Here is an 11,627-nt window from a genome sequence, read left to right on the forward strand (position 1 = left end):
AGGGCCGACTGTAGTTGGGGGGGTTGTATGTAGAATGCACAAAGCCTCATAAAGGCTTGGGCTGTACCCACTCCACCTGACTGATTATGGGCTCTACTCGACCCAAAGCCCGTTTACAAATCATCGACACAAGAGGCTCCGGTACGGCTCGATTCATTCAATATGTGCGCGCACAAAAAACACAAGACAGACAATCGCTGGATTTTTGAGTTGTAGTAAGCTTGTATCTACACCTGCGAGGTAATCAATCAATCAATCCCCCTTAATCTTCTATCCTCATGTATATATGTTATTTATTAACTATATGCAATGCTAGCTTTCTTTTACAGGGTTAGTTCATTCATGTTTTAGGGTCATTGTTCTTGTTTTTGTTTGATGAATTCTTTGGATTTACATTTTCATTTTTTGAAGCTGGGTTATATGAATTAGTTTTAATTCAAGCCCCCCTTTCGCATCTATCTAATTAGGGGGATAAGTTAATTTAGTTGTTGATTATTCCTTGGAGATTTAGCCTAAATTAACAACTAAATTAACTTATCCCCCTAAGTTGATATTTTAGTTGATATGAGTTTGTTAGGATATCAACTGGGTTTCATAAGTTTCCCCTAACCAAACTCCTCCGAGATTGAGCCTTCCAAGTGTCCTTGCCCTTGTAAATTTACAATTTTATATACTAAAATTCATTACTTTAGTAGTATGCCGTATGCGTATGCCTAATTTAACATCCGGGTAATGTATTTTCTTTCTTTATTATTGTTGCAAGCTTTTGATGAATTTTTTATGTATACAAACATGCTGATTGCGTTCCAGGGAATATATACTGTTGTTGTATGCTTAAATCTGGGAATTAAATCATCAACTTGCTTTGTTAGTTAAAAATCCCATGTAATAAGTATACAAGAGTTGCTGATGCTTTCTTAAGAACAAGCAGCATACAGTTTGTGGTCTAATGCTCTATGCTTTAATGAAAACATAAACTCCTCGTGTTTACATCTCAGCGTTTAGTTTCTGAGATATAGTGACAACTGCTTATTATTGAGCTTTTTTCTTTTAATTGTTCTCTGCTAGCATATTACTTTTTGTTTTGTTTCGTTAAGCATCCTAGCATAGTAGCCCTTGTACCAAATTACTCCTCAAACAGTATTCTCACTATGTAATTAGTACTGATACTCATCAGGATTATACAAGGAGCTTCAATATAGCATTGTGAAAATACTTGTCACTCATTTCAGAATTGTTTGGACAACTGTAAAAGAAATGTTGAAAACCAGAAAAGTTGCTGGTAGGGGAGAAGCAATATCGTCACACTATGCGTTTGGTCAACTTGAAGATGATACAATTATTAAACACAGGCTTCTTACCCGCACAACGACCACAAGGGGTGAGCCTCCACTAAAAAAACTCCAGAAAAAGTTTACGTCATTTGCTCTTGAAGTCGAGAAAGATGCAGACAACAGCAACGATTGTGAACGACTAGCAAAAGCTTTCTTACAGGAGCTGACAACTTTTGAACTTCCACTTCTTAAGAGCAAAGCTGTTATTGATGCAAACTTACGGGAGAAGGAAAACTTCAATGAGCTGAAGGCTGAGATAAATAGGCAAATAATACAGGCAGAGGATGATATCGAAGACCTGAAGAAACAACTAGAAGAGAGCAAGGTGGAAAGGCAGCACAAGGAAGAGTGCGAGACAATTAGAAAACTGATTGCTATGCAGCCACCAAGATCAGACACACAAAAAGTTCTTACGGATTTAGAAAAAGAAATTTCTTTGTTGGAGGCAGAAAATATATCTGGTTCAAGGACGCTGGAGCTACGGAAGAAACAGTTCGCTCTTCTGTTGCACGTGGTATGTGCTAATATTTTCGAAAGTCTATGCTGTCCGATAACTATTTATTTCATGGTGGTATTAAAAAAATAATATTTATTACTTTCACCTCAAATTAAGTAGCAGAAAATAATTGCAATAAAACTGTTGAACCAAAGAGCGCCCAGGTATGTAGTGCCTGTATTGTTTTCACCTATATGCTTGCACGGGGAGCACAGCTTTCCCACAGTAAATATTTGTTGGTCACTCCATGTAGGATTCTTAATTTCAATTTCATTGAGTTGGATTTTCTCACTGCTCATTTTGCCGTGATACTTACTGTTCTACATTTTTTATATCTAGACACTTTAGAATTCATAATTATAGGTTATTCTTGTTGGTGTGGGTCACACACTTACACTGAAAAAAGTGAATGAATATTGAGCAGAGCTAAGTAAAAAAGTTAGGAACTGTTGGAAAAATGACGAAAGTAATATCTAGACTCTGCAAACTATAGACATTTTTTTCTATTTTGCGCGCATCAATTATATTTGCGGTGAAGAATTTTTTGAACAATTTTCCTGATTGGCTAGGTCTTTGTTATTTCCTTGCAAATTTATTCATGTAGGATGCACGTTACTTCCATGCAAATTTATTCATGTAGGATGCACATTTCCCATCTTAACCAATTTACACCCATTGTCCCAATCCGTCATCTAGCAGGGAAGTTCTAGCCAGAGTTCAGACAAAATGATTCACAGAATGGGCATGTACAAGATAATGTATATAAACGTTAAACTACTAATGCATTTGTATCGTTATACTATTACTATCTAGTGTTTTTCCCCAATTTCATTTTTCCCAGAATAAACTTAATGGGCATCTAAAAGAATGAATCTAAGAAGAGTACAGGAGTGGTGGGCTCGTCGACTTGTATAAGAAACCCTATGTGTTTAAGTTTTTGTATTGTGGTAAATCATAAAAAATGGCAATACTTCAAAAATGTGTTAAATTTGACATCTCCTCCATTGATAAATATTGCTTGTTACCCTAATATTTGCTGCTCGCATGAACGTATATCAATCAATACATAAGGTGGTTTTTGGATATAGGTTGATTTGCTTTCCCAGTAGCTCCCAAGATTACTGTTTAACTTCATTCAGGTAGCTCTTCTGTTTTGAACTTGATAAATGTTAAAACTCATTGTACAGGTGGATGAGTTGCAAAACACCATAGAGGAAGAACCTAGGAGTTTGATGGAGGAGATGAGAAATGCAATGGAAGATCATAAGAATGGGGTTGAAGATGCTGCTAGTTGTGGTCCAGATGCAATGGCTGTTGACTAGCAAGTAGGCCTTGATTTGGTTCTGCTTTTTTTTTCAGGATGAGCTCTTAGAATCTATGAGCTTCTTTTAGAAAAAAACTATGTAAAATGTATGTAATTTTCCGACTCAGATCTTGGTTGTGTTCGTGTGAGAACTTTGAAGTAGAAAGTTCTAAATATATGAGATTCTATTTATTTAAGTTCCCGGGGACAGTAGAAATATAGCACCTAGCCAAAGCATGAGCAGCCCTATTAGCTCTACGTTTTACGAAGACTATATTTATATACGGCACACAATAAACACTAAATTTTATGAGTTTGGTGCATTTTGATTGGTGGAGTTGTTATAAATGCAGGGGGTTCATCAATATTTATGATTAGAAGACCAATCAAAATGTACCAAACTTATGGGAGTTAGTGCTTATTGTGTGCCCAAGAAAACCCCATTTCTATATTGCGAATCCAACATTATCTTCATGCACTCGTGATTCGTATTTCCAAAAGTGGACTTCATGTTAACTGTATTCCGCAAAGTTTGAACCACCAGTAGAGACTAGAGAGTCAGATTCGATAATCACCCGTCTATAGTTCATGTCCTTTAACCAACTTAACGCTCTCTTTTATAGCTATTGCTTCAATAAGCTCAGCCTCTATAACGTACTCTGCATTCCAAATATGCTCCAACTTACGTTTTTGTTTAATGCAACTGCTTTAGGCCTCGCCAAACCCCCCAAACTTGTACACCCAGCTTAGCAGTGATTGTTTTATATAGTTGATATATATCATCAGGTAATTAGAAAAAAAAATTAAATATTTGAACTCACAAAAATTCTTCTCTTTGTTTTTACGCATCAATTATATGAATAATACGATACTCTAACTTAAGTAAAAGAAGGGAAAATATATTACCATAGATAAAAGCAAAGTGAAGAGGGGGTTCAATTTATATACACTTTAGAGTATCTCCGACCAAATAAAATCCTTAGCTAAAAATCATTAATACATACTATAAATAAAAAATATAGAGATTATGTAAAAAAAAATTCATCTTCAATGGTGCATTCCCCTTATTTATAAATATAGTCAACCTCTTAATGTTGACTATATTTGTTGAATCACTACAAACCTGTAAGAAATCTGTAAAAAAAAAATTAATCACTTATTACCATATTGAAGTAATGTATTCTATTTATAACAACATAAAATTTTAATAACATACTATTTTTAAAATATAGCTAACCAATATAGTCAATATCATCGAAGCACAATGTCTTACAGGTTTAACAAATTTTACATATTATTCTACATGCCCAATTTAGCCAACCAATTATAGTTAATACCATTGGAGATACTCTTAGAATTTCGATGAAATAATAATCAATATAATAATAATTTCGCTAAAATAATATATTCATATAATATAATGTTGTTATTATTAAGATTATTATGGGCCTATTTGGCCACCACCGAATAAGCGGCTTATTGGCTTATTGGCTTATAAGCTAGTAAGTACTTATCGATGAGTGTTTGTCGACCCAACTTATAAGTTGAATTTAGAACTTATAAGCTGATAAGTTAAGTTGAATGTTAATAACGACGTACTTTTTCTCAACTTATTTTGATTTTTAATTTTTTTTATTAATTTTAGTTTTTAAATTTATATTTTTAAATGTTAAGTTAATTTAAAAGTCATGAATTAAGATAATAATATTTAAAAAATATTTATTTTAGTTCATTTAAGTTAAAAAATATTCTGACTTATAAGTAAAATTAACCAAACACTTAACTAACTAAGTATTATATATTTATCACTTTTAAGCCACTTATTAATTTTAAGTCATAAGTTACTTATTTTAAAATTTTCCAAACGGCCACTATATTTGGGGGGCTAAACATATTTTTTGAAGTCTCCAAGTATTCCACGCAGGTAAATAATCATCATGAATTCATGATCCTCGTCAACTTATTTGGAAAATCCCAATTGTACGCTGACTTTCCTAATTTAGTACGCGAATGTTTGATGTATATAACACAACGTCATTGTCCAAAGTTTTCTCAGGACTTCTCTCCAAGTCTCATATTCTTTTACTGTGATCGTACGTACGTAATATTAATTTTCTTTAATCATACTTAGACTGTGAGATTTTGATTTGATTGTTGTACTTGCATAGTTGCATGTGTTTTTTCAAAGTATTTTTTAGGGTAAGTGATCAAGTGTTACTTTCAAGTTTCAAGTTTTTTGTTTAGTTCTGATATAATATTAAGTTCTTGCTTTTTTCTTAATGGGGTTTTGAAATTGCAGTTTGAATTGAATATCTATAATGGCTAGTTTTTTTAGAAGATTTGTCTCAGAAAAGCATGTAAGTTCTGATGTTGATGATGATGACGACGACAATTCTGACTACTCTTTTGCTATGGAGTACACTGGCCCTCTGCCTAGTGGCGATATTCCTCGTGTTTCCCCTGTTCATGTTGATAGTATTCCTGTCGCAGCTAGCGTATCCACACCTGATAGGATTGACAATATGACACTTCCAGTTGTTCAACCTATTGCTAGGGTCTATTCAATGAAACATAGGTTGTCGAAAATAGGGTTACTAGAAGATGCATCACCGATATCGGTTGCCCTTTCAAATCAACTTGATGTTGCTCCTGTATTCGATGTGTCCAAGAGTCGTGGGACAGATTTTAGAGTCGTTAATGTGATTGATACATCGGGTGAGTTAGAATTTCCCGAGAGTGATGAATGCATACTCCGTAATTCAAGTAAACGTGTTAGTTCTGGTACTTTCGGCTTTTCTGACAGTCGTGGGAATACAAATGACTTGTCAGAAAGCTCAGGAACGGAGGCCTTAATTGAATATAGAAACGATTGTGGTGCTCCCGCAAGGGGCCACGAACTCGAAGCGATTGAATGTAATGTGAAAAAAGGGTCATGTCATAGATGCCTTGTTAAATATAGGTTCGCGAAGAAAGAAGTTTGCATAGTCTGCAATGCAAAGTATTGCTCTAATTGTGTGCTAAAAGCAATGGGGTCAATGCCAGAAGGAAGAAAGTGTACTACTTGCATTGGTCGTAGAATAGACGAGTCCAAGCGATCCACCCTTGGAAAAATTTCTTGGATGCTTAAGCGCTTGCTCACTGATTCAAGAGCTAAGGAGATATCAAGCCATGAGATATCTTGTGCAGTGAATCAGGTACCACCTGAACTCATCATTGTGAATGGGAAACCTCTCTGTCATGAAGAGCTGGTTCGATTGCTAGGCTGTCCAAACCCACCAAGAAAGCTAAAACCGAGAAAGTATTGGTATGACCATCAATCTGGACTTTGGGGCATAGTAAGAAGTTAACCCTCATGTACTCATCTGCAAATCATAATTTCTATGACTTGATAATTCATATCGATTAACTCAATTAAACAGGAAAGAGAGAAGCCTTGCCAGATTATTACTCCGGAGCTGGCTGTTGGCGATCCCATCATGCGCAATGCGAGCAATGGAAACACAAATATCTTGGTTAATAATCGAGAAATCACAAAACCTGAGCTTTGGATGATGCAGGTTTGTTTTTTGAATGTGGATAAGCGTCTTTTCTATCTATTTCTCCCATTTACTTAAGGCAGGTTTCCGAATTGTGTATAATATGATTGACCATTCGGTTCAAAAATCTAGTTGGCAGGAATTCATTGTGTAGGAGAGACAAACTTTTGGTGTAGTGCTGATGGTTCCTTCCAGGAAGAGGGGCAGAAGAATGTAAAGGAGCGAATATGGTTTAAGGTACATATTCTTGCATCAATTGTCGTGATTGTTTATCCTAATCATCTATCTTGTGTTAATTTCCCTGTTTAGCCTAGAATCAAACTACTATGTTCTGTCCTGTCGTTGCCTATCCCGTTGGCTTCTGCAAATTCTGATCAAGAAAAAGTTGATAACAAAGTTGTCCTAGAGAGGAACAAACCATATAGATTGCTTATGGTTGGTTGTGAAAAATCTGGTACCGGTACCATATTCAAACAGGTATCATCCTCTTCCAACACAGATGTGATCTTTGATGTTTGCACACTGATAACTAGCCCTAAGGAATGTTTGGCCAATCACGAGGACTGAAACCCTTTAATCCCGGGTTTAAGTAGATAACCTCTCTAAGTTTTTTTTGTGAAATTAATTGATTATTTCAAGTTTGTGATCTTAAATCCATATCTCAGGCAAAGCTTCTATATAAAGTTCCTTTTACTGAAAATGAGCGTCAGGATATGAAAGACATGATTCAGAGCAACTTATACCGTTACATAGGTATTCTGCTAGAGGAACGTGGACGATTTGAAGAAGAAACTCTGATGAAATCTAAAGATGAACCTGGTCCTTCAGGTACGAAATATCATATTCATTTATTCCTATAAATAGCCCTCAGCTGTAATGTGAATTTTGAACATTAGATTCTCTGCTCAATACACTTCTCATGTCACATTACACTTGGACCTTTGGCATGGTACTAACTGAAAATCACTGTGAATCTAATTAGACAGCTTTGAAGGTTGTAATGGAATTCATGTTTTCTTTAAACACAGATTGTCATGTTTGATAGGGATCATACTGAATAGTATTTTTTTTAATTTCAATAATTTTTTACACTCTCTATCAGAAATGAGGATGTTCACTAATCTATACAGAAACACATTGTTTATCATAGATCTCCTAATTAATGTGAAGCATGTTTCTCATTATTGACATGTGCTTGCTTCTTTTACAGATGATTATAGTCCATAATGAGTAACTAATTTCAGCTTAACATGTTTATAATTTGTTGATATGAGCGACTAGATTATGATTGCACAGGTACACAAGATTTTGACCAGACTGACAAGACAAACATGTACAGCATCGGTTTGAGACTTAAAGGATTCTCTGATTGGCTACTCCAACTAATGAAATCTGGAAATTTGACAGCGGTTTTTCCTGCTTCCACTCGCGAGTATGCACCCTATGTAGAGGAACTGTGGAAGAATAAAGCCTTTCAAGCCACAGTCAATCGCAGAAATGAGATACAAATGCTTCCTAGAGTTGCTAGCTATTTCTTGAATAGGGTAAGATCAGGCTTTACGTATCATGTTCCTCAGTTGTAAGCTTTGAGTTCTGTTTTCTCAAGTACTGTAACTTACAAGCAAATTTGACTCATATTTACTTTCCAATGAAGGCTGTTGAGATCTCTTCAATGTACTACGAGCCTTCTGACATGGACATTTTATATGCCGAGGGGATTTCTGCTTCCAACAGGATAGCATGCATGGATTTTTCATTTGTAAAGTCGAAAAAGGATAGATTCATGCACCCGGGTAATGAAGACGATCCCATGCAAAGGTATATTGATTTTCTTTTAATGCATTAAGCACTGTATCCAATATCTTGCCTAGAAGAATCTAGTTTGATTAACATAAGGTATGATTACAGGTACCAACTGATTAGAGTTGAATCAAGAAGCCTTGACAAAAACTGCAAGTGGTTGGAAATGTTTGAGGATATGGATCTCATCATATACTGCATTGCCTTAACGGATTATGACGAATACTGTAATGATAATAACGGAATTTCTATCAACAAAATGATGGAAAGCAAGAAGCTATTTGAGACCATAGCGACGCATCCGATCTGTTCTGACAAGAACTTCCTCATGGTGCTCAACAAATTCGACTTGTTTGAAGAGAAAATTCAACAGGTTCCTCTTACTCGGTGTGAGTGGTTCCACGACTTTAATCCTCTGATCAGCAGTCGACAGAGCAGCAGCAACAGGAGCAGTTGTAGCAAGAATCCAATTTCAGCACTGGCTCAAACCGCATTCCATTATATTGCAACAAAATTTAAAAGACAGTTTCAGTCCTTGACCGGAAATAAATTGTACGTTTCTCGAGTCACAGGACTCGAATCAGAAAGCGTCGATGAAGCGATTAAATATGGGAAAGAAGTTTTGAAGTGGGAGGATGAGAAGACAGGCTACGGAGCGAATGAGTGGTCGTCATCTGGGAGCATAGAGTCTAGCACTTCTATATGACATTCTTACAGATCAGTGGTAGAATTGAACTACTGAAGTATTCTGTATTTTCCGCTTTATAGTGCTTGGAAGATCTTACAATTAATTTTTTCATCAGACCTGTATATTACAGTTACAAGTATAGATAGAAGTGCTTGCAAGCTCTGTTATAGAAATCAGCCGATTTTTCAAAAATCGTCGATAAATCGCTTAAAAATCGGTCAAAAATATAGATCCGATTTGACCGATTTTCGTTAAATAGCCGATAAATCATCTGATTTTTAAAAAATCATCCGATAAATCGTAAATCGGTATTTTAACCGAATAATTTTGATTTCCGAAATTTGTAACACTGCTTACAAGGATTGTAAGAGTGTAGTTAAAGAATCATAATCTCAACAATCATTGACAAATAGCATTATAGCAGCATATATAATTTGCATGCTGAACTGTAACTGAAAGTGAAAACAAAATTATAGCATATATACTAGAAAAAATAAGTTTCAAAGGCTTCAAGAAAATTAGAAAGCAACACACTGATACAAGTTCTAGGAAACACAACTGTGAACAAACATCTATTCCTCTATCTCATTAAAATCAAAAGGAAAGGTAGTTGGAGAGTGCAAGTGATAATAAAGCTTAAATAGAACTTTATTTCCTGTTCGGTAGTAATAAAGTACAGGTAAAGTGCAATTACAAATTCCTGAAAACAAAATAGTAAATATACATCTACTCCTCTCGCACACGGTAATTACCAACAAGCATGAGCTACACAAATTCAAATCACCAGGAACTAGCCCAAGTAACCAAAACTGAAATCATCATATTATTAGCGACAACATCATTTTCGAATATTTCATCAAATATTTTTCGGGCACTTGTCAAATTTCCAACTTCTTCATAAAAATCAAGCAACACGGTTTGCAACTGAACCATATCTTTCAAAAAAAAACCCAAACTTATAATGATACGATTTTTTCATTTGGGTCTTCCCATACTAACATAACCCAAACAGACGATGGAAGGATAGCCATTTCTTCTCCTTTTTTTAGTAGGTTATTTTTTTATTTTCCATTATTATTAGGTTTTTAATATGTCGTGGTTCAGATTTTAATAATTCAGTCTCTATAAATATAGAGACGATGCAAATCTAAAGATTATTCTCTATCGATCTAATAATTCTCACTTATTATTTCTCCCTCGTTATTTCTTTTATTCTCTTCTTTTATTGAAACAAACATGATTGATCCTTCCTTGATTCTTCTTAAACATCATCGTCAACAAATTGATAATAGGGCCTCTGTAAACGTATCATATAACTTTTTCACCAAATACTTTGCACACATGTTTGATTTTGATTCTTTTTAAACATCATCGTCAAGAATATTTACACAGATATGAAATGTTGTTGGTTGGTTGGTTCACACGCGCACCCTGTAAAACACGTCTATGTTGGCCCCCACGAAAACGGCTAACTAGATGGTGGCTGAGGTTTGCCACTTGTGTTATGGTTACATATTCTCGACATAATTTTGATCTTGGAGCTGGATGAGTTTTTATTGAAGTTCAGGGGATATAGGTTAAATATAAGGTTAAATGGCATTTTCGTCTCAACTGATCGAGACTTAAAATTTGCAGTTGGGTCATCCAGCTCAAAAAACTTTCACTAACATCATTTTATTATTAAAAATTTTCATCCAGGTCACTCGCCGTTACATCCCGTTAGAAACTTGATGGAGTGCAGACTAAACTTGGTAACTTGGCTTAAATAAATTCAATGTGACATGTACAGTCAGCTGAAGCGGCATTTTGGTCACTCAACAAGCTTGAAACTTGCAATTTGGTCACCAAACTGAAGAAATTTTCATTTAGACCACTGACCATTATGTCCATTAAAAATTAAAAAGAAAACTGAACGAACATGACTCTCCCACCACACATCTTTACAATAAATACACGGATTATCAATGATTTTATTCACAAAAACTAGAGGTGCACATGAGTCAGGTTGACCGGGTTAAATGTATTTTAGTAACTCGATCCAAAGTTTGAAATTTTATAACCCGACCTATAAAAATAAAAATGCAACATAACCCAACATTTTGTTTGTCGGGGTGGATCAATTTGGGTTGGGTTGAACGGGTTGTTAAAAGTCATTTAAAATAAATAATTGTTAAAAATGTATTTATGATAATAGACTATCATGCAAACATACGAGTCCAAAAATAAAATCATGTTACGTGTCATTAGTGTTAGATATGAATACAACACAGAGGGGGGTGAATGTGTTTTGGCTTAAATGTTTACTTTTAGATCGACTTTGGTTTTAGCAGTTGGTTGTTATCAATGATTTGGTAGAATAGATGTTAAACATAAATAACAATGCAAATATGTAAAACAAAGATCTTCAAAACTCACTTAATTTTATATTAAAAATCAAACAGTATTTTGCTACAAAATCTCTAAGTTCTTG

The 11,627-nt window shown here is 34.9% G+C and overlaps 2 protein-coding genes across 3 annotated transcripts; both read left to right on the forward strand.

Annotated features, from left to right (window-relative positions):
- Positions 1-91: 91 nt before the first annotated feature.
- Positions 92-3,330, forward strand: LOC141711485 (THO complex subunit 7A-like). 2 transcript variants are annotated; one of them, XM_074513943.1, is made up of 3 exons: positions 92-240; positions 1,233-1,848; positions 3,018-3,330. In XM_074513943.1, exons 2-3 carry the CDS (start codon positions 1,258-1,260, stop codon positions 3,150-3,152), a joined length of 726 nt encoding a protein of 241 aa, XP_074370044.1. In that variant the 5' UTR covers positions 92-240; positions 1,233-1,257; the 3' UTR covers positions 3,153-3,330. The 2 variants fall into 2 exon arrangements, with proteins under 2 accessions (XP_074370044.1, XP_074370043.1); XM_074513942.1 differs by having other exon boundaries at positions 101-240; positions 1,178-1,848.
- A 2,121-nt stretch (positions 3,331-5,451) lies between these two features.
- LOC141713747 (extra-large guanine nucleotide-binding protein 1-like) lies at positions 5,452-9,175 on the forward strand. Its single transcript, XM_074517322.1, has 8 exons — positions 5,452-6,468; positions 6,553-6,690; positions 6,802-6,906; positions 6,979-7,146; positions 7,335-7,497; positions 7,966-8,213; positions 8,324-8,487; positions 8,578-9,175. Exons 1-8 carry the CDS (start codon positions 5,452-5,454, stop codon positions 9,173-9,175), a joined length of 2,601 nt encoding a protein of 866 aa, XP_074373423.1.
- Positions 9,176-11,627: the final 2,452 nt, after the last annotated feature.

Source organism: Apium graveolens, chromosome 3, assembly GCF_009905375.1.
Source record: "Apium graveolens cultivar Ventura chromosome 3, ASM990537v1, whole genome shotgun sequence".
Lineage (NCBI taxonomy): Eukaryota > Viridiplantae > Streptophyta > Magnoliopsida > Apiales > Apiaceae > Apium > Apium graveolens.

Coding starts and splice junctions, on each gene's coding strand:
- LOC141711485 (XM_074513943.1), top strand. CDS start 1,258: ATGTTGAAAACCAGAAAAGTTGCTGGTAGGGGAGAAGCAATATCGTCA. Junction 1,849..3,017: donor TCGCTCTTCTGTTGCACGTG/GTATGTGCTAAT, acceptor CTCATTGTACAG/GTGGATGAGTTGCAAAACAC.
- LOC141713747 (XM_074517322.1), top strand. CDS start 5,452: ATGGCTAGTTTTTTTAGAAGATTTGTCTCAGAAAAGCATGTAAGTTCT. Junction 6,691..6,801: donor CTGAGCTTTGGATGATGCAG/GTTTGTTTTTTG, acceptor TCAAAAATCTAG/TTGGCAGGAATTCATTGTGT. Junction 7,498..7,965: donor AGATGAACCTGGTCCTTCAG/GTACGAAATATC, acceptor ATGATTGCACAG/GTACACAAGATTTTGACCAG.